Source organism: Cephus cinctus, unplaced genomic scaffold (assembly GCF_000341935.2).
Source record: "Cephus cinctus unplaced genomic scaffold, Ccin1 Ccin1_scaffold1184, whole genome shotgun sequence".
Lineage (NCBI taxonomy): Eukaryota > Metazoa > Arthropoda > Insecta > Hymenoptera > Cephidae > Cephus > Cephus cinctus.
The window spans coordinates 775,977-799,073 of record NW_014333664.1 but is presented as its reverse complement, the minus strand read 5'-3'; the positions used below and the strand labels follow the sequence as shown (position 1 = coordinate 799,073).

At 34.7% G+C, this 23,097-nt stretch overlaps 1 protein-coding gene, 4 long non-coding RNA genes and 1 other non-coding gene across 10 annotated transcripts; 4 read left to right on the top strand and 2 right to left on the bottom strand.

Annotated features, from left to right (window-relative positions):
* The first annotated feature begins 20 nt into the window (after window positions 1–20).
* Window positions 21–4,843, top strand: LOC112495074. The gene is made up of 3 exons (XR_003061258.1): window positions 21–141; window positions 728–953; window positions 2,392–4,843. It is a non-coding gene; the product is annotated as an uncharacterized LOC112495074 (long non-coding RNA).
* Window positions 2,245–2,317, top strand: Trnav-cac. Its single transcript has one exon. It is a non-coding gene; the product is annotated as a tRNA-Val (tRNA).
* A 118-nt stretch (window positions 4,844–4,961) lies between the features above and the next one.
* LOC107272557 (patched domain-containing protein 3) lies at window positions 4,962–18,109 on the bottom strand. Of its 3 annotated transcripts, none has more exons than XM_025089842.1 (9): window positions 17,514–18,109; window positions 11,205–11,481; window positions 10,918–11,128; window positions 10,655–10,840; window positions 10,133–10,476; window positions 8,609–8,809; window positions 8,169–8,300; window positions 7,270–7,583; window positions 4,962–6,931 (listed from the first exon to the last, which is right to left on the bottom strand). In XM_025089842.1, exons 2-9 carry the CDS (start codon window positions 11,479–11,481, stop codon window positions 5,498–5,500), a joined length of 3,099 nt encoding a protein of 1,032 aa, XP_024945610.1. In that variant the 5' UTR covers window positions 17,514–18,109; the 3' UTR covers window positions 4,962–5,497. The 3 variants fall into 3 exon arrangements, with proteins under 3 accessions (XP_024945610.1, XP_015605307.1, XP_015605308.1); XM_015749821.2 differs by having other exon boundaries at window positions 17,523–18,107; XM_015749822.2 differs by lacking the exon at window positions 17,514–18,109 and adding an exon at window positions 11,888–11,994.
* Window positions 8,801–9,896, top strand: LOC107272560. The gene is made up of 2 exons (XR_003061256.1): window positions 8,801–8,929; window positions 9,407–9,896. It is a non-coding gene; the product is annotated as an uncharacterized LOC107272560 (long non-coding RNA).
* On the top strand, window positions 10,834–16,721 carry LOC107272558. 3 transcript variants are annotated; one of them, XR_003061252.1, is made up of 6 exons: window positions 10,834–10,988; window positions 11,292–11,464; window positions 11,912–12,183; window positions 13,009–13,113; window positions 13,192–13,295; window positions 13,650–16,721. It is a non-coding gene; the product is annotated as an uncharacterized LOC107272558 (long non-coding RNA). The 3 variants fall into 3 exon arrangements; XR_003061251.1 differs by having other exon boundaries at window positions 13,192–13,411; window positions 13,521–16,721; XR_001538985.2 differs by having other exon boundaries at window positions 13,192–16,721.
* Window positions 18,110–20,074: 1,965 nt separating the features above from the next.
* Window positions 20,075–20,998, bottom strand: LOC107272439. Its single transcript, XR_001538945.2, has 2 exons — window positions 20,882–20,998; window positions 20,075–20,800 (listed from the first exon to the last, which is right to left on the bottom strand). It is a non-coding gene; the product is annotated as an uncharacterized LOC107272439 (long non-coding RNA).
* Window positions 20,999–23,097: the final 2,099 nt, after the last annotated feature.

Genomic DNA, 23,097 nt, shown 5'->3' with positions numbered 1-23,097 from the left:
TATAATGAAGCTTACGGTCACGTATACAAAAATATATACGAAGCTGGTAATAACGAGAGTATTACACGATTCAACCCTGACATTTCGTACGATGACGTAAATGCAATTCTTGTACGTCAATGCTCCTCCATGATGGCTTAGGTACGTTTCGAGATTAGTTGCAAGAGAAATATGAAAGGCACAATGCAATTTTTTCATATAAAAGGCTTGAACACAGCTCAAGTAGAATATGATTGCTTCAGGCATGTATTTAATTGAACTTTTAATTATGAAAGCAAATCTGATGTAAACCTAAAGGAGAATTTTTTCATTCTGATAAGAGAATCTTCGATTCACGTGATAACTGTCGACCGATAATTAGCTGTAAACATACGCAATGATTTTACATTGGAACATATATATATATATTACTTGAACGTAATATAAAGAAGGGGTCACTGCATAAGTAATGTGTTATGTCTGTGGCCGACGGTAACCTCTTGCAACCTTAGGCGCGCATAAATAGTATCATGATCGATTGAAAAGACCTCAACAATAAAGAAACTCTCAGTCAGCTTCATATTTTCTGGGTCATCGATCTCTCTTGTTCATAAACGGTTTCCTCTTCTATAATTTATGAGCGTGCTGTCAGGCTTTGTAATATTTGATATTATGGTGCTTATTCTTTTTTGTAACATGCTTGGATACGACTTTTTCTCTGTTATCAAGGAAATAATTACTGTCATAGGGACAACTTCACACCTATTGTTGGGATTGGTCTTGTGGGAAGAATTATAATTTGCGGCAGTCATCAGTCTTTATGATGACCTTTGAAAATTAATGTCAGCGTGCAACGTTGTCATGACGTCAACAAGAAAAGTGACCTAGTATTTCTCGTTTATAGTAGGTGTATTACAGGGCGTATAGTACAAGGCCAGTTCATTATTGGAGTACATACAATGTACTATTATAAGGTAATAAAAATAGATTTCAAATGGTCATTAAGCTTTTGTCTTGTTTATGGTTTAGGTACATATGTCAGGTTCAAAGGTTGAACTAAATTTTATGCTTGTTATAATTTAGTTAAAGTACATGAAGGTATATTGTATTAACAAAGCACACTTAATCTTTATGAAATTTTGATGAATGGACATGATGAGTGGATACACCTTTGATGAATTTTATTTGTTATATAGATAACAAATTTATTCTCTTGCAAACTTACATATATTTTTGAAATTTGACAAATTACTAGTTTAAGAGAATTAATTAGATTTGCTCTGATGCTTTTCTAGTTCCTAATTTATGTATCTTCACTATTTGTATTTCTTCAATCATAGGCATTGTCTCTGGAAAGCATCTTCTACGTCAGCATTCTGCAAACATTGAAAATGGGTATAATTGTCTTTAATGATACCGTTAAAAATTTGAATTGATAATATATTCTACATATCATGTTCAAGCATTATTTTCACAATAAGATCAATAAATTCTACTGTACTGATATTGTCTAGCTTATACAGCTAAATGAAACATATGCTATATCGAACCTTGTACTTATTTACTGGTATACTTTACTTACTCAAATCTTTGATACTTCTTTAAGAAACAAATGATTATACGTTTTAGCTAATACACTGTAATTTTTGTAAAAACAATACATTTTGATATTACTAACATGGTTGATAGTTCGATCAAAAGATTTCTTATAAAGTCATAGGGGAAGAAGTGAGCTAGTCTTTGTTAATGTAAGCATTTTCAGCCTTCCATTTTCAAAATCACTGGAAACTACTAAATATTTGACAGAATAACATTTTAAAATAATTATGATATATTACTTTTCTTTCATTGCTGAGAATCCACAACCCACACAGCTGAAAATGTTAAAATCTGGGGTTTTATACAGTTTGATAATCATTACTGTCATATAATATTATCACAGGATCAAAATAACAGACCGTTTATCATTATCATACATTATCTTCATCGAAGGATATACATATATCCGATACAAGTCTAATCAAATTATGTCAATAAACATATGAAGGGGGGGGGGGGTTACCATCAGAAACGTTAAACCATCGGTAGTCGATATTACAGATTCTAGCACTATATCGCATACTTTTGTACCAAAAATATATTTTGTTTAATATTCTTATGTTATGGGCATTAAAAACATTATTGTTACTCTTAAAAGTAAAGTAGGGTCGACTTAATATAACTATTAACAATTACTATATGTACATATGAGCTGGAAAGAACATAGTTTCCGTAGTGTAGTGGTTATCACGTGTGCTTCACACGCACAAGGTCCCCGGTTCGATCCCGGGCGGAAACATACTTTTGTGACACATCTACATATTTTTTAATTAAATGCAACAGAACTTTCAAATTGGATTTAAAAAATTACAGCTGCTCCAACGGTCACCATAATATAAAAGACAAACGACGTCCCATGTGTCTTATGGCGACAATATGTCCCAGCCTTTACAAGTCAAGCCTGGGAGATGACTTTCGTTATATCTAATAAGCATAGCAACCATTTGGCAACAGCTTGACATTAAATATAATGAAACACTTGCCTGCTTTTCTCCTTCATCGCGTGATGCTGAACGGCTTCATCACTTTAGTGGTAGAAAGTTCCAGCATCTTCAGGCTTCTTTTTCCGTTTCGTCCTTGTTACGTTACAAGAGTATATCCCACTGATGTTATAAAGTACCGAATCTCCTGTTTTTTTGACCAATTTTTCCTTCAATTCAATAACAAATCAGCTCCACCTGTTATACTTTATACTTGAAATGATAGGCGTATCAATAGCCTAATAATACGAACAACTTATCATGCCAAGTTGGTATAATTTATCTTGCCGCAAATACGTTAATATTTGAGTATTACTCTGAAGTCAAGTAAATATCTTTTCACTAGTGTAAAAATACAAATGCTTTTTAAAATAATTTAGTTTTATGCTAATGTTAAGATTGAAGAACTGTATGTAATATTAAGAGTATTTTTATATTTCCTGTATGTATAAATTTAAAATTACTCTCGTAATAAATATATACTTTACTCGCATTATCTGTGCGATTTAACTGTTTCCCGCAGTCTACTGTCGTGAATGTTGAAATAAAACAATAAATATATTTTTAAGCAAAAAGAAAATGTGAGTAAGAGAGTACCCAATCATTCATTTTAAATATTTTGTAAGCTATCTAAATAGGAGTTTAGACTTTTATTGTATGATAACACGCAATATCAAGAGAAGTAGTCTACAAGGATTATACTTTTATTTCTATACATACGTGGAGTCAGGGATAAATTAAAAGAAGTATGAACATATTTATATACAACTTTTTGATCACATGGATAGTTCTTTAATTTAGCAACTTAAGTATGTAAACCAATTTTCTTTCAGTGAATAATGATAAAAAAAAAACCTGTGATCCCAATGGAGTTGTCAAAGTTTACCCATGTGTGACAAAGAATGTCAAATCAACAAGCTTTTAAGCCAGAAACACTGAGAAGCTCGTAGAATGTCTTGGAAGATTAGAATAGATCATCCTAAGTCCTATCAATACTCTTGTTCCAGCGAGCACTGAATTTTGTGAATTTAGTATAAGAGTACGGATTCTACAACTTGAAGCATAAAGTGCTGGTATGCAAAAAATGGAATAATATTTTCAGATATTACAGATAGAATAAGTATTAATATATTAGAAAATAGAATATAATACTGGAAACTGTAATTAGGATTTTCAATGGAATCAGAAAAGTGAGATGTATTATAAGTATACTTTTGTACATATATTTAGATATATTCTCACTATTTGTTGATAGAACCAAATCTAGAGAGAAAAATTATAGTTCCACATCTTTTTCACTTTCAAAGCATTTAGTGTATATGTTTAACAAATAACTATGTTTACACATTCTTCAACTAGTTCAATTAATCTTATTTGATGAAATTGTTCAGTGTCAGATATATTCTAGGGATTCTAAGGCACTTGTAAATACTTCCATGAATTTCTGAGAAATTAGGATTAATTGCTTTGGATTTTATATAGCAGTAATAATGAAGCTGGTTTAATCGCTGTATATAGTATATAAATGTAATCCATAATAGACACAGTTTATAATTAATGACATTATAATGTAGCATATTATGTGGTAGTGACGCTAAACGTGAATAATTATTTTATCCTAACATTTCACATCTACAAAGGAAACTATCAATTCAGTAATCTGAGGTTGGGGAATGCAATTACAATAGACTTTTGTGTAAAATCTAAACATACATTGACAGGTAAAATAACTGCCAGCACTGCCTAGCGGACGGTGCTATTACATTCATGGGACTAAGTATACAGGTGGGTAATGTTCGATAAAATCATTTGCGACAATACCATTGGGTTCTTGTCTCTTCTACTACAATCATATAATATGACTTTATATTGGATGTGTTAGCATCACGATTTATACATGATACAATTTAATTACGTTAAACGATCTAATAATTTCACTTCGATATATTCTCTTGCGCCATCAATCTCTTTAAAAATATAATACTATTGTATCTTCAGGTCAACCTCAGCGATATGCAGATGGTACAAGCGACAGTGAACTGAATCGTATTTTTTACTTTCATTTCTGTTAATGATATTAATGAAGTTATGTATAACGACTAATGAAATAATATGAAAGCAATAAGCAATGAAAAACCTGCATGTACTGCTTATTAAAATATACGATACAAGCTACATACTTATACTATAATTTAACTTTTAAATTAAATTATTTGTCATCTCAATGTGTTCAATGATCATCTTTTGAACTTTTTTCAATAATAAGCATTAATCAAATCTCCCTTACAAGTAGTAACTTTTTTGTTAAATAAAAATGTTATAATCAATATATTTTTTTCAAGAAGTGTTTTTACTAAAAGCAATGTCAATTCGAAGAGAAGGAAATAGTTTAAAAGAACAATATTTCAAAAGTATTATCAGAATATATTTCATACTTGTTTGGTTCTCTTGTTTTCATCCACTCTCACTCATAAATACACCCTTATTTTACTAGTCTATCTAAAAAATAATTGAAAATGAACGGCATGTAGTTACATACAAAATATGCGTGCAGTGGCCCGTGCAATCGATCCCAATCAAACTCATTAAATGATTGATCGTGGTCGATTTCACTGTACAGTGCAATTAAATACATAGAAAGATGCGTATAAAAAAAGATAGTTCCATTCAAGGCAGACACATCGTAGTGTAGCCAATCGTTCATTTTGATTTTTATTGAATGCAGTAGCATGCATGAGGATACGCCTGATGAGTAATCATGGAATACAGAACTCGTAAGATATTCATCAGAATGATAAGAAAACCTGGATCGAAGACGTTTCATTAATCAATAACAAAATTACTAGTTACTAATTGTTCTGTTTCTTTGGAGCGAGTCAAGTTCCAGGCGCATAAATGGTTTTGACAATCAATGAAAATCTATGGAATTATTAATAATCTCAGCCATATCGTGAATCTGGTAAATATTTCCCAGATGGATGAAGACTATGATGGGACCGACTACGCCTATAATCCCTGTGATCATTATTAATACCAGGAATTTGATTCATATGAGGATCTATCCTGTACTCTCGATAGTCAAAGTTTCTTGGTTGATCCACTGAAGCTCCAGGATAATCCGGTGGCGGAGCAGTGTTGTTTTGAAATTGTGACAAACTTTGCAATATTCCAACAGATCGTCTCCAATTTGGAAATTGCTGTTGAATCTCCTCGCGTTCAATAACTTGTCTTCGTCGACTTTGAGAGGAGCTGCTCTCCGTAGAATTGCTATCTTCACTAGTGCCAATACCAGGATCTCTTTCTTCAAAAGCTGCCAAACTCGTGGTAGGACTACCTTGCAAGGACTTTCCAAGGCGATGCTGATGATATATGAGCGTCGGATGAGGTATCACGTAAGGCTGTTGTAATTTAGATTCTTTGGTATCCTCTTCTTGTGTTACTTCTTCGTCATTGCTTTTGGAACAGGATCCCGGACCAAAGATGGATAACAGTACGGGTAGAAGAAAGAGGCCGTGCATAGCACCGATGAAGATCACGAGGAAGACCATCTTAAAGAATACTAGGAAGATATAAGTCCCAGCTAATAGAAGAGCAACTAAACCAAGAATCGTCGAAGCTGCACCCTGCACTATAGGTAAGCCTAAATTGTACAGACATTCTTTGACACGGTCCTCCGGTTTCTTTTTCTTGGAGCTCATATAAGCATAACATATGTGGGCCGTAAAATCTACGCTGAAGCCAATGCACATTATTAGATTTATCATTGATATACTGTCAAGATTAACATCCCACAGCGCCATGTACCCTGCTACACCTAATTCTATTGAAACAATGCAAAACGCTACCCACAGGCAACAAAGGATGTTTGGAATGAAGATGAAGCTAATCAACATCATTATCAAAGCACCGAAAATCATACATTGGATACTCGTAGGCCGAACTAATTCGAACTGGTCAAAGAAAACGAAATAGGGGTGAAAAACGCTTGCGTTCAGAGGTGAGTCGTGACATATACGTCGCAGTTCCTTTACCATCTCTTTCTCATGATTTGTTCCACTTATGTTAACCGCTTGGATTAAAAATCTACTCGCTATTATGTGTTCCCCGGTAGGATCGAATTTGACGTCTAAAGAATACGTGCTCGATGGGAAGAGCCAGAAGTCTTTTAGTGTCTTCACGAAATCTTCTTCGTTGTCGATGGTCCCGTTTACAACTTCTTCATTCCGTCTTACGTAACTCAGGAAACCTCGTATCCAACTCTCCGTATAAATTGGTGAGCTAATGTAGGAAGTTTCCTCCAGCGTTCTTGTTAAGTTCTCCATTTGATTCTGGATTTCCGGATCGCTGTAATCGTACGCGCCGCTCACCACAACCTGCGTCAACAAGTATCAGTTAAATAAATATATACATTTTTCTCACATCGTAAGATCTTACATCGCTTAAGTCATACGTGCCAAAGAGATTTTATGATTTTTGATATTTGAAAAAATATTCATAAATGTTTCAGCAGCGCGGATTAAGCAATTCCAAGAATAAGCGATTTCGTTCTTTTTCCACGAAACAAGATTTAAAACTACAATTATGGAATATATATATAGCTTTTCTTCAAATGTAACCGAAGGAGAAAGTTGCTTATGCCTCGGCACGTGACATAATTACATATGCGATTGCTTATTGCTGATCTACGCAATAGCAGAGTATTTCTCCTTACTTGAATTCTGTACGGAAATTCTCGAAAGTAGAAGTCTTCACGATCGTAAAAGGTCACTGAATAGGAATCTTCCTTTGATAGCTTGCGTCTGTCTAGACCTTCTTGAAGGGTAGTCAAGCCGTAAAGTGCTCCAGCAAGATAAAGTCCAAAAGTAATAATGACCAGGACCTTAACTAGCCAATAGTTCAATGCCACAGCAAGATAATCCCTGAACCAAGTCATGCATCCATGCTCAGGATTATCCAGAGGATTGTCAGGATCATCTGGATCGACTCCGCCAGTACATAAGAGACGATAAAGCCAGGATCTATGAGCTGTAAACAAAAAATTTCAATTACCTTAATTATTCACTTCACTCCCACAGCGTTGAAGAGTAACAGGACAACAAAATTCTTTTTCCTACAGCTAAAATCACATACTCCATAAATGGCAGACATCATTTTAAATTCAATTACCAGTATACATGTTATTAGTTCAGTCTGTTGTGATTATTTTTTTGCATAGCGCTTTAAATTACGTAACGTGCGCCAAGTCGTCGATGATCTGTACCTTTCGAACCGAGACACATTACGTAATGTAAAGTCGATTTTAACCAAGAGAATTTTTAAAAGAATTTTCGTTCTGTAGCTATTAGAAGACATGAAAGACACTCATTTCTTTTATACTTTGTAATACATGTGTTTTGCCAGAAATTCTTCAACCGAAAACTGAATAGCATTACTGTACCTGTCATTTGATTTATTTAAGTCTGCATAATATCGATGCTAATGTAAATCTTCAAGAAAGTAACAATTTCGTAATGCAACAATATGACTTAAACAAATTAAATATGTGGTACAGCATATATTTCATAATTCAAGATTCCCAAATAAAATTTATTTACTGTTACATTAACTTACTGGATTTAGAGACTGGCTGTACTTTGCAGCATACGATACTGTGTAAGTTCTTCTGTTCGCAATATCCGCTTATTGCGACACATCCGCTGAAGAAGCTCAGGTGAAAGAGGAATGTGAACACCACGGCAAAACCTGTTGTTAAAATTAATCTTATCATTGTTCGGTGATTTTTAATTGTATTTAATGACACTCTAAATAACATCATCATTACTACATGTATATCATAGAAATTTAAAATGCCGGTCATAAAGAAAGAACTCTTTGTGTCTTGGTCACACGTATGTAATGTAAATAGCAAAGTTTCATCCTCTATGGCAGCCATTTTAATATCTGATATATGTACACGCATGGTACATCTAATAATATATTTACTTCACTTTATATTCGTGTACCGTATTATAAATTTTCAATAAGTTACGTATTTTCTTTCAGTTACCTACCGGAATAAATACAGAAGATCTGCACCGAAGGAAATGGAGACATGATGCCGATAAAGAAGGAAATCATGTCGGTTAACGATGTGATAGTAATTGAAACGGCCGCTTCGCTCAACGTGGCTGCCATGCGTTCTGGTACAGGACTCAGGATATTTGTTCTTCGCCAAGCAGCCAGCATTACGAAGGTATCATCGATACCGATACCTATAAATAAAACAATAATTAGAATTGTATATATGAATTATCATTTAAAAAATTAAAAAGAAAAGTGTGGGAAAAAGAAGAGTCTTTACAATGGCTGGGAATCATTATTCCAACCACAGGGTAGGTACCTGTAGCGTCATTGACACGTAATGTTTTCAAGTGAATCATTACTCTCAATTGCTACTCCCCCGTGATTCACTCTAGTAAGGTAATTGAAATTCGCTGTGTCGTTGCTATACAGAATTCTCTTGGTTGAAGCAAAGATCGCGCCATGTATCTTTCGAAACTTTCCCCAATGTTGCAAGTCGGCCAAAACATAGAAAATCGATAACACGAGTAAAACTAAACGATAGATTAATTATATTTGAAGCAATGTAAAAATTCCTCGCTCAGCCGTCTGATTAATTAAATGATTTCTTATTGCGCATCTATGACGCAATGATGCTTGCAACGTAAATGGCAATGCTTATATGTATATGTATATGTACTACATTTTCAAGTGCATCGAAATAGAGTACATGAGCAATGACTGTCGCCTGTCTCGATTAGTGTATCTTTCTGTATTTAAAGATTCTAATAAAAGTAATTTTTTTTCAGATAAAAAAAGAACCAGTCGAGAAAGTGAAAACAAATATACCGTCACGTGATTCACACCGATGTCCATAATAGGAAATTGAATGATTCAACTCTTTTTTTGTGAAAGTAACATACTGCATGCTGGCATATGAAAAATGTATACAATAGCTCGTTGGAAAGGATATTCAAAGCACGAAGGAAAAAAGAAACAATTAAAGGAATGATAAACTCCATTGTTAATTATAACGTTCAAGTTGACAACATGGCAGCAAGCGTGAAGCCTCGAGTGTAATGACTTGGGCAGTTAACAAAGGAACGTTCGATGACCTTCAATTTTTTATATCTGATATAATATTTCATAATTAGAAAAATTGAAACAGTTGAATGACAATAATCATCGGATAATTTCCACCTAGCATATAGGTTCGGGTAAACAATAAAATGGTCGGTATTCGCGGTATTGTTTTTCTATGCTACTTGCGTCTAAATAAAATAATCGATTTTGTATTGACGCAAGGTCTTCCAGCTATGCGATCCTCCGTATTACTATTCGTGGGGTGTCACAGTACGTCACGAATACGATTAACCCGTATTAGGCTCATCGCCATGCAGCATGTAAGAACGAACAGTGTCAACTTTCCATTTTACTTATGATCGATAGCGATCAAGATTCAATTTTCGAGAAGCAAAGGATCAAACTAGTGACACAGAAGAAGAGAAGAAATTAATATAAAAAATTTTCCTTACCGATCATTAAAAACGGTGCCGCCAAATTGATACCAATAAAATCGATGCCAATATACATGCACATCCCAAAGGCTGAAACTGTTGCCATTGCCGCCGAAATATTTCCCAGTAAACCAAGCCAAGGTTTACTCCTCACCCAGTCAGCCATCATACAAGTGACCACAGAAAAAAGACCCATAATTGCAAAGGTACTCGAGAAATATGGTACCACGGTCTTTGTATTAGCTTCCAATTCTAATTCCAAAGTCCTAGACGCGAATCGCGCGGTACTGATATGTTTGAAAAGACCAGAATCTTCGGCGTTGCCTACTGCATCCAGAAAAGCTTCTTCCCATGCTGCGCCACTGATAAAAAAATTCACATAAAATGTTACGGTAAAGTATGAATTAATATTATAATATATATTACTATTTGCAAAGTTGTTTTGGTACAAATGTGAAATAGATAGCCATTTGCTAGATCGTTTCGATTCGTTACGTTTGTCGTGTAGACTCTCGCTTGATTCACTTTGTACCGACTTACATCGCATCCTGACGTTTGTTGTCGGCTGCTATAAAGTAGGCTAGTTGCACGGAAGGTACGGTCTCGATTGTCATATCTTCGGTGATGACACTGCCGCCGAAATATACTGGGAATAAATGTGTATCCCAAGTGACCGGGTTCAGCATCAGTGGAAAGGTTAAGTTCAGTTCGCGACTCTCGACCTCTCTGAAAAGATTCTAATGAAAATATAATTTTTGACACGGCAACGTTTCGCTCGGTTGCCGCACCGGCTTGTTACTTACGCAATCACATGGTGTAGACTCAAGATGTCATTGTTAAAGCATTGATCCTGCCAACGAGCACAGACCTGCTCGTAAGTAAATGATTCTCCTTCGTAAGTTGCTGTCGCATTCTTAATGACGTTGTCAAGAAGTTGCAGCTCGTCCCAAACAACTTTTCGTAACATATTACTGTCGCCATCTTTTGGAATAATTATCACATGTCCGAATCGTCCTGGTAATACAATGTAGATCGCGTGAATATCAGTGATTGTTGTGATAATTTTTTTATTATTTTTTTTAATTCTCACCTGGTCGGGTAATTCGTCCTACGTCGAAATGGTGGCTGTAATTTACTTTGAAATATTTCTCGACTATGGCACGCTCATACTTTCCAGGACCATTTATTGGCGAGAATAAATATTCTGGATCGATCTCGTAGTGAATTTTTTGATAGCCTGTGATGCAAATACAGGCCAGGAGTACCGGAACTATCACGAAGTATCCAGGATGTCGTCCGACTACCAGACCGATTTTGTGGAAGGCCCGGTTTAGCAAGTCGTCCACGCAGGTGAGAGTACACCGCATCTACGAGAAAATCATTTAAACCTGACTGCTGATGTACAACAAACTTGCGAAGTGCATAGAACAACTCTTAAAGTTCAGGTCTACTAATCATGCGTGTACAGATTGCGAGATCTACTTCGTATTATATTAATATTTCCTTGGTATAAAGAGATAATGTTATATCTTTCAATTAAGTATAGTTCGTATGTAGGAAAAATTTTAATTTTTCATACATTATATTTCCAAGTGCCCGAAAAGTTAAATGAAATCTTATATACGACTAGAAAGTCATATTAAGTGCGCGTATCATTATTGATTGCATGAGAAATAAAAATCTGGAACAGCGAACGGGTGATAAATAAAACGAAAAGAAAAAAAAATGAAACAAAGATTGAATTAATATATATAAATACAGTACATAACCTACATAACTTCACAATTACTGGTTCAGGTCAAGCATACATCAGACGTCATTTATCTCGTACAACGTTCGTGCCGAGACGCATGGCAAGAAGCTGGTTTAAGAAAGTTTCAATGGACACTGAATAATTCCTCCATGCGGAACTTCACGTACCACAGGAGAACTTTGTATTGCCAAGAAGGGGAAAACATGCCGCGAATCTAAGATGAGTTTCATGCCAATTATGAACAGGGAAAATCCTATGGTGAAAAGTAATTGGACGATTCTGAGGGTTCAAGGAATTGAACGATTTTTAATATGACGTAAGTCTTACTTTTAATCCAGGTAAATGTACGTGTCCATGACACTTGCTTAGGTTACTTTACGTAATGGTGGGAGGAACAGATTATAATTTCTACTCAACTGTCACGTTGTGACAAATCACGTGATTACCATTATGTATAGATACTAAATTATCAGTACCTACTAATATGTATACGAAGGAGATACTAAGGCCTTTGAACAATCATGCAATTCTATAGTCACTGACAATCAGACATGTATCCATAATATGAACGCGATTAGTAGATAATGAACTTTTTATATAACATATGTCTTTAATCTTGAAAAATAAGAAAGTCTTCCCTTAGAAATTTTCAAAATTTTATAAATATCATTCCAACTGTACTGAAAGTCATAACGCGTTATCTACATGATTTGTCATTCTCTGTAATCCGACTATTGTCTCTCTAATGACAATGGAGGATTAAAGTAACTTTTTTTTGTCAGGAAAGTCATTCCCAAAGAAAGAAATTTCCTTATGGACCTTAAGGACTCATTTCCTGAAACCAAGCAGCTTGAGTCGTGTTACTTAAATTAAGGCTCGTCTCCAGAGATTACGTATTTAGTTGTATATATACATACATAGTACACATAGGTATTAATTATAGTAGCTTCCTTTCCCACAGAGTTCATATGATCATTTCATATAAAACTGTCGCATATCGTCAACAAAGCTTTGATCCTTATAAAAATATAATTTTTGACAATAAAATTTGCAAACCCCCACACGTCTATAAAATACGTATATAAAAGAATTGAATAACATTATATTTCCATAATAATAATATTTTTTAATATAAAATTAGAAAACTGAAGGAGAATGTTTGTTGCTTGGATGTACACAGTTCTGAAGTTCGTTTCATCACATAGTAGCCTTACGTGCTCGCACATAAACATTGGAAAAATGATTGGTAAGCATATATGATCAAGCACGCTCTAAACAATTGCCAATCAATTTTTTAATGAATGAACATTCCCTTCTCTACCAGGAAGTAAACCATTGGGAACCCGCTCTTTGTATTAATTTACAATAAAAATAAGACGTACGAGGATCGACAAATTTTCAAAATTTCACATCGGTCCAGTTACAAGGGTAATAAAAAAAAGTATAAAAATGGCCGCTATCCATAGTGTCCATGCCAAACTTTCAAATGAAAATTAGTTACGCGTCGTTGTAACGCAATATCGAAAGGTTACGCGTTGGACCAGGTACAAGGATGTTTTCGTTTGTCCTTCCGTTTCCTTTGGCGGAGCAGTACTCTGTTCCAGTCACTCGACTATTGATAATGGACAGTGCATAGCGTCCTTGTGATTTTAGCCAGGAAAATCGCCACGTAATTAGAAATCGATTCGTGATGAAATTGATGCTGGCGTAATCAACGTACAACGCCATGGACGTTAAGTACAAGGTTGTCTGAGAAAATATTGAGGAAAGTCAAAGTTTCAGGTTGCCTCGATAAAAGTAAAAGACGAGTCCTTTGGCATAAAGCAAAATTCCATGTTCCAAGTAGACTCGATACGAGTGCTTAAACCTTATGGAAAAATGGGAGTTACCGCAAGCAGTCGGAGATCCCGGTGACTGTCGAATGGACTGGAGAAAGTTATTTAACGTCATTAGGTAACCTGTCAGCCATGTTAGACGCGCACGATTGAATAACACTCTGGATACATGCGTAACACGCATTTCTTTAATCAAGTTCGGCTACTATCAATGACGGCGAGTAAAATATTTCAATTCATTGTTTTTCATTGTGTAACTTATACTAGGCAAATGTATATTGAATTTATTTTAGTAACACGACTTATGGAACACGGAGGAAAGTTTATACTGCTGACCTATTGATCAGGGACTTACCTAAGCCAATGACTTCTTATGCTTTATGCTAATTCATTCATGTGTATGTTTTTGTGGCATACGTAATAGTTGAAAATTTTGTCATTCGTGGAATTCGTTTGGAACTGTGAAATTACGCATAGCAGACACGTTGTTAGCTAACAGCATGGAAGCAACTAGTAAAATTATTTTTTAATAATTTGTTATCTATTAATTTTCATTTTTCGTCATATTTTTTATATTCCTTCATCCAATGACATTTCTCTGGCTTTCGATACTCGTATTTTGAGCATATTTATTTTTTTTACGATTTTTCATTTTTAAACTGATTATTATGATCTGTTATCTTTCGTTGAACGCTGCGCTTACACTTGCTACGAGGGAAGTCATACGTAACCCTGTGTACGGGAAGTGGCCTGGTATCTACATATATGTATAAGATAATACAGATTGAACGATATCGTTAGCGGACACGAAGCAGTATTCTAAACTTATTCATAGTTGCTGATATAATGTTTCTATATGGAGATTATAGTCTTGTCAAAATCATCTTAAAAATGATGAATCTTAATAATCGCTGTGTATTCGCTACTGGGGAAAACTTACTGGTATAGAAACACAAGACGTAATGAAGTAATGACGAAAGTGCAGCCGATAATAGTAAAATAGGAAATCGTTCCTGGTCACGGATCACTTTCACATCACATGCTGTGTTTATGCGTGGATATCAAATTTTCTGTTTCGAGGAAACGAATGAATGAGGAAGATACTTTTTATCGATAGATATACTTTATGGATGATTAAATTCATGAATTAATTTACTGGTGCAATAGGAAATAATAGTATAGATTTATGGAATGCTAATAGGACAATTGAAATTAATTAAAAAAATTTAGATCAAATTGTCCAAGCGTCGAGTAAAATAATTAGCAAGTTTTTAGCGGGGATTTAATTGAAGCTAATTAATGTATATGTATTAGAAGGGTTAGTGTAATTATATAAATTTATTTTAATTCTATCCGGGAGAAATTTTAACTTCGAATTTTTTCAGAAATCGCTCCGAAGATTTATATGGGTTACTTCAGTCTCCTTTTCTCAGAAGCTTACGTCCGACAGAATGAAAGTGAGAGCGCAAGTGCGTGCACCGTAATGGTCAGGAGAAAATATGTGGTGGGTGCGTGAATGTACATACGTTGTGGACGCACCTGCACGTTCCAATAGAATTAGGGTTGCATTTAGTGGAGTTGTTAAGAAAAAAAAGACCTGAACCCTCAAGATATAATGTAACTAGGGTCTCAGGAATGCAAAGAATTTTTTCGAGACGGTCCCTGACCATTTCGAAAGGACCAAACTGACCTGGGTTGGTCCGTCAGCAGCATCCAAGATGGTTGCGTTCGCGTTCAAAGATTTTTAAAAACATAAAACAACTATGAATTTACGTAACGGTAAGATTTGTATGATTCGATCAAAAAGATTTGTTCATAATTATTTAATTTGAAGTGGGTAGACTAATTTTTTTCATTGTTTATCATTATTTAATAATTATCTACAATCTTCAGATAGTTCATCTCTGTCAAATCGTATCCTGTAGATATTGACATTCTGTACACGCAAAACAAATCTTGGCACTTTCAATTTCCCCTCTCGAAACTAGGAAAGTGAAGGTGTTTCTCTCGTTTTAAAAGGAGCACTAGGTGCAACTGTATGCTATTGAGTACAACTGATACCGAAGTACTTTCTGCAATAAAACGTAAATCCCACAGAAAAAAAACAGTGACGCAACAAAGCACAGACGCATTTACGTAAGAATATTTTGCGTTTGAAAATTTTTTATTTTTGTCTTCGCGCTCGCAAATTAATTGATGAAGCAGACTACCTTGTATTATAGCTGACAATTTTCTCCGAATTTTTTTTTTTTACACATGCATCATATAAGGATCGATTGATGCATTAAAAGCTACAAATATCGCAGCTGCGTACAAGTGCCGATATTATACTATTTATATCGAATGCATTGCAAAACTTCTCGTTACAAGTCGGCGGCGCTTGTACCACAGGGAATCGTGGCAAGGTTGTCGAGTAGAACTTTTTTTGTCAGTTGCGATTCGCTTATTTCCACATATATGTCAATTTTTTCATATTTTTCCATCAACTGGTTTGAACTTCACGAGATCGAGATATAAATATTATATTCACCGTTAGGACTGTACCTGCTTATGTCGGATGGATTATCCAAGGTGAACTTTCTGTTACAATTTATCAAAATATTAATTCGTTTCAATTCAACGAAACGTTCCATGTAACTCTATGGTCAAATCATCTGCGCAATTTTATTCTCGATCATATCACCTTTTCATTCGTTATATAAAATTTATAGAGAGGCACGTACATCCTGTATGAGTTTTACGTGATGATTAATTCGATACTACCCGCATTCAAATTTGATCCTCCTGTTAGAACAATACGTGTCTGATATCCTTGTGAGATGTTTCTAGTACGATCAATTTCTATAGGTTCTTCCGAAAGTGTCATCTATAATTTTTTTATTACGAAGTCTAAAAAAATATATAACGTAACGAATGAAAAGTCTCGTTTGTCATTTGTATATTGTGACAGGAAAAAAATAAATAATTACAAAGAAATCGAAGTAAATTTTCACGATCGTAACTAATTTTAATATTCCTTTTGTACTACAGGTATTTAGAGGTTATGAAGTCAACTATCTACAAGTCAGTTGACAACCACAGCTAACCCGTCACTCAAACTAGAATTTTGTATTAGCAATGATTTGTTGGACAATTAGACTGTGCTGTACTTAAGTATTTTTTAAAGTATTTCTTTACCTATATTATACCTCATGTTGCTATGGTTACGAAACGTCAAATCCGTGCAGTAATTTGAGCGTATTATGAACTAATATTAAAAGGAGGATTTGCATTGTCATAACAGCAGATGGGATCGCTGTTGATATAGACTGTTTTTTCATACCAACTGACTCATTGTGAAACGAATTTGTGAATTCATGTACAAATCATCGCGACAGTTAAAAATGAAGGTAGTGATCTCGCATGAACTATACGATAAACGCTATATAATATATTTGTAATAATATTTATCTCTTGACTGTTTCATATTATTTGTATAATATTCCAGTGAAATTTTTATGAACTATTAACGATATTTCTTTGTTATTTTTTTCTTCGTCACCTTAACTAATTGTCTGCATCTAACGCACGTTGTTTCCGAATTAATTTTCAGCATACTTAACGTCAATGACCTGTCACGTGTTACGGCAAATATAGTAAAAATAATTAACCTATTTATTTATATATTGTGACGTGTTATACCTTAGAAAAAAATTATAAATTTCAATTTATAACGGCGGGAGTTTCAAATCGAACAAGAATCAATGACAGATATGCAAATTAAAAAATGTCTAAAATATACATATTTATATGTCACCATATACATACATACATATCTCACCTTACTATTGACTGGAAATCAACGAAAGTTGACTTTCTCGCACACTTTATTTCACGAGCTCCAATACGCTTGACAGGTCGATCAGCCAATATCGACTTCCCAATAATCGATAAAAATTTAATCGAACTACAGTAACGTCATTTTATTCAAATATATACTTAATTCACAGTATTAAGCATTGGTTTAACCAGTTCCATGATAATTTGTTTAAATTAATTATTGCGAAAATTTCAATGATGAATTTTAAGATGACACCAAGAACTTAGCTGTTTTTACTCCATCTTGCTCACTTCAATATTATAACACTTGTCGTTCGTCATTTAATGGTGATTGACAATGGGAATGTTCGAACGGAATGAAGGGTGATGAGGTACTGAGCACGTAGTGAGCTTCTAGAACGACATGACTCTTCTAGCATTCGAGAGGCATCCACCACCATCACCACCACCATCACCACCACCATCGCCACCACCACCACCTCGAAGAACGGTCAGAAACGACCGGACGGTCGGGACAGTCAGGACGTATCTTGCCGATGGTGGGGTCTTATGCTGAGGATCGTTGAGTATTTCGATGTAGGAAGGGGTCGAAAGGGCTTCATTACTCTCTTTATGGATAATGCGTTGCTGCTACACTTATCCAGTTTGCACTTCCGTATTAGTTTAGGCTACCTCCCTATCTATATTTAAACGTGTGGTTAAGCGCGCGTCGTTAACCCCGAGTAATATCGACTCCCGAGAACCTCGCATCGATTCGACTACTCGTTTCGATCGAAATCAACAGTAATAATTATTCGCGTCACACTTCAGTGAATAACGACGCATTCGTAAGATTGTCGTACGACGGCTGCTATTGTAATTGTCTCGTGTTGTAATATATTTCAGTGAGTTTACGAACGCTTCCCTTTTATTGGTTATATACGCACTGCCGTTTTCTCATGGATTTTACGAGAGATTATTCTTTTTAAATGGACTTTTATTTTTTATGCACTTGTTCCGGTAACCTCAAAGTTTCGGGAGATGTTTATGAATACTGTGATTATATAGGTTAAAGGAGAATCGGTTGATTGGACAGAATGCTTGGTTCCGTTAACGCCATCGGCTACTACTTGAATGTGTCCAATGGCGGCGAAATTGACCCACTTTAAATGCACGGACTTTTGGAGGGATACGCGAGGAATTTTACTTGGGAAAAGTTTTATCAATTTTCGATGCATTCATTTGATATATCGTTATAGATCGATTTATAAGATTTTGATTTATTGTTGTGGTAGCGGATCATTTTTTTTTTCTATTATTTGACAATTTACATAATGTACTTTGTTACGTGTTTTCCACCGAACATGCTGATATCGAAATTTGTTTGAGTACGTAAAAGCGAAGAGATTAGATTACTGTGGTATGCGGAGCGGAACAATGCATTTGAGGAATTTAAATATTGTAGAACTGATAATACGCGAGAGTTAAAGATTGTCTGTTTGACAAAGAATATTAAAAGGATTGTCTTCAGCAAAGATTATTTCATCGTCGATCTACGAATGATTCATGGTTTCACAATATTTTGATAAATTTTTATAATAAAATTTTTTACAAAAACCCTGTAATGCATGCCTAAAAAAAGTGATGCACCAATCTTTTTCGAAAATGAAATTCAAGTTTGCGAAAAAAAAAAAGGTTTCATGCAACAATAGTTCGTTACAGAATAGGCGGCTTAAAGGACGATCAAATATTTCGAAGCTCTTACCTGAACAGGTAGATGATTCTTGGAAAATTTTGTTTTTGGAATTTTTCGAAAAGGAACATTTTTTTCCAACGTTCTTTATGCGAAACGTCCTTCACGGATTTAGACAACATAATGATCCCACTTTGAAGTAAAGTAATTTGCTCCAGTTTTGAAACGAAGCAATGTCATTGTCATTTTCATCGAGGTTTCACGAAATATTGTCAATTTAAATGTATTATTCTCGTTTGGAAGATCATGCGCGCAGATTATCGCACAAGCGTCCTTCGCACGTTCCGACATAAGCAATTTTTGAATAAACTGCGTTACTTACGCCCAAGGCGATGACGTCATCTGGGCCAACATCATCAATCCCCCAATTTTTTCATATGACTAAATTAATTTTTATTCGTTCACAAACTTATGTTTCAATTGCGAAATGTCACCTTATTACAGTAAAGGGTTAAAGTCTATTGCTTTCTCCAAAATGTATTTCAAGAATTACACGTTACTTTCCCGAGGTACTTAAAAATATAACGGTACATTTAAGACACTTTCCTGCAAGATTCAAAACGCGTGCGTCATACGATTCTTCGTTTCTCCAAATATATATTATTATGTAGACACATTGTTTACATCTCATTACAAACATGCTCCAATTTTCCCCTACAAACAGTTCCTACATTACCGACGTTTATGAAGATTTTAAAACTGGGTTTCAGAAATGACTTTATTTACACGCGAAACATACAAGGTATTCCTTTTTTTTTTATAAATATAACAGATATATATTTCATGTCAGTGTCTCAATTATCGGGATTGAAAGAACAAAAGAAATTCTTATCGTTTATTTCAGCTTAATTAGACTCCAGGGTACTACAGGTCAGAGGGCGAAACTTTGTATCCTCGATAGACAAAAATGTGATAAAATTTGACGATAATGGTTAACGAGTGACGCAAGCTAATGAACATTGTTATGGCTTGTCACCTGTAAATATTTACTCCAAAAAGACGCGTTGTCTTTATTCCTCGAATCTGATGAAACTACAAAAAAATTCAAACATAACATATTGTAAATCTGTTTTAATGATCCGAAAGGCGCTCTAACGACTAAAAACTTTGAGCTTTGTAATTACCAGCAAATTAAAATAACCATTTAAAATCTATTTTTCTAAAAAAATATTAATTTTCTTACAAATCTTTCCAACAATAATTATTCATAACGACGAGACAAATAAATTAGTCTTATACATTTTTCCATAATAACATAGACATCCCAGTAAAACTGAACCTATTCTTTAATAGTAATATCCTTGCTCCTCTGATAGATCTGCGTAATCATTAATTACAGATTGCGGTAGGTCAGTCGACGATATACAACCTTGGTAGACATAACCAAGATATCCTGCCCTCGAATCTTCCTTTATGCAACTATGACCTGTGACCTACTTTTATTATCGATGTAAATATTATCAGTCACCATCGATTAAGCACTTGATCGATCAATAAAAAATTCCTTAAAAATCCTCAAATTTACAATCATGTATTCCAGTATCAAACTGAAAAATATAAAAAAAATTCAAAATGTATTATCACTGTTTATCCCACTTTCCAAATTTCTAACGAACAGCTTATCTTACCTGACACTCAACGTTGTCACAAACATCTGGCTTAAAATTATTCTCACAATTTTTGTGAAAGCAGAGAATGGACTCAGCGACATCATCAAGCTACATCAAGGGGGCCGCCGTTGTGACGTATGTAACAGTCATTTTCCTCTAAGTAGAACGATTAATTAATATATATAACTCTAGTGAGTTTACTATAGTTATCAGTTAATAAACTCGTGCATTAGACCCATTTAATATGAATAATTGGATAACTCAAACACTCAGAAGGAAGAAGACCTACGCGTTTACAGATGACAGTACAGATTAATAATCCAGCCATCTTATTCATTGTCGTCTGCTCTTACGAAGGATATATATGTGTATACAAAAATAGACTAAGCCAATCATCGTCCTCCTACATAGTTTATGGCTGTGCCAAGTATTACGATTACTGTTCTCATTCAAATAATTAATATTTATTTTTGGTATGTTTCAAGGATATATTTACCTACGTAAGGACCTGCACTGTCAATACTCGTAATTTTCTCTTTGTAAGATCAAAGTGAAAAGTGTTTTGTTAAAAATTCTATAGCTATGTCATACCGAAGTGATAACACGGGTGACAACCTCATTACCGATGAATTCTTGACTGGATTGTAATTTCGAGTGATTTCGTAAAGAACAAACTGTGATAATTGAAATTTCGTGCTGTTTATTTGTATATAATGTATATAATGTATATTATTACGCAAGGGTATATTGCAACTGTTTTACCACGAGTTACAGAAGGACAGGTTCTTTATATCTTTTTGCGACGTACGTCGCTTGGATTATAAACAGGGTCGAGTACGTTGGCGTTTCAAAATAGTTAGTGGTCCTTTTTACAATTGTAATATATTAAAAAATAGTATTTTCTATGCAAAGTATCCGGTTACGGTACAAATATGTTTTCTCTTCTTAATTACTATTCGAGTTCAGTGTCCCGAACGTCGCTGCTTTTCAAAATAACTGTCAGAAATGTAAGTTAGGTTAGATACTGTGTTCCAGGCTTTAATACGTCTTGACACTCGAGAGTGAAATTTTACGTGAAATAGTAAATTACTTTCCTCTTTTGCGATGACCGCGTTAACAAAAGAAGTTTGTCTACTTCGGAGGATGGATTCGTATTATTTACTCAGGTTAAATCTGGTTTCCTGCGGAGTTTGGGTGAATCGTATAACCACGTAACTGCCGTAGTGTTTAATTTTTTGGCTTTCCTTTCGCCCTCGACAGTCTAACCTCAATGGATGTACCAAGTATTATGGTGAGTTTGAGTCTTGTTTCTTTTCTGTTTCTCCTTTCGTCTCCCCCTCCACATTGGTGATATAACCATCTCCGTGCCTTACCTTGTATTGACGGCATGGCATAGCATAGCAGAAGTCAAGCATAAGCACAACTTTCTTCCGGATGGTCGGTGTCCGCATAATGACGTCTGATTTCTTGTACGATTCTAGTTTTCTTATTTGATTCGTAGAAAAAAAGAAGCGGTGAGAGTATCTTTATTATTATCGATTAAAAATTAACATTCAAAAAAGAATTGAATTTTAACACTTACGATGAACTCTAGATCCTGGTTGAAATTCTAGGAAGATACTGTTACTTGAAAATTGCGTATGTAACGTTACATACTGTTTAGGTGGACGGTGTACGAAAAATTTGTAAACGGTGAAATCGTTAGCTTTCTAACGATATAAGAATATTTGACTGTCTTAATGAGAGCGATAAGGATACGGTCACAATTTGTCTGAGATTATGATCGCTGGAACGTATGTTGGATTTTACATGCAAAAATCTTATACGACAGCGAAATTCCTTCTTCGGGTTTCCATTGTCATTGTGCTTCCCTTTTTCGTTGCTTCAAGTGTGCAAAACGGCAGGTAGGTAGGCGGTAGCTATACCTTGTTGGGTACAGGTCACTAGAATTGAACTTTTTGTATTGTTACCGGCTGACTGGTCAGATTTTCCTTTGGTCCATATACTTCGTTCTAACGTGTATACATGCTGAACTAAAAATCTTATGGTAAATTTTTTGTATTGACTTTTTTTCATATTATTTATCATTAAAATATTCAAATATTTTATCGATCAGCTTTTTAGCTGTAAAATGAATTTTTTTATCATGCCAGGAACTTTCATGTAATATTCAAGAAAATTGTTCTGCTAACCATAGAATTATGCGTGACAAATATAACTGGGGATATTTATTC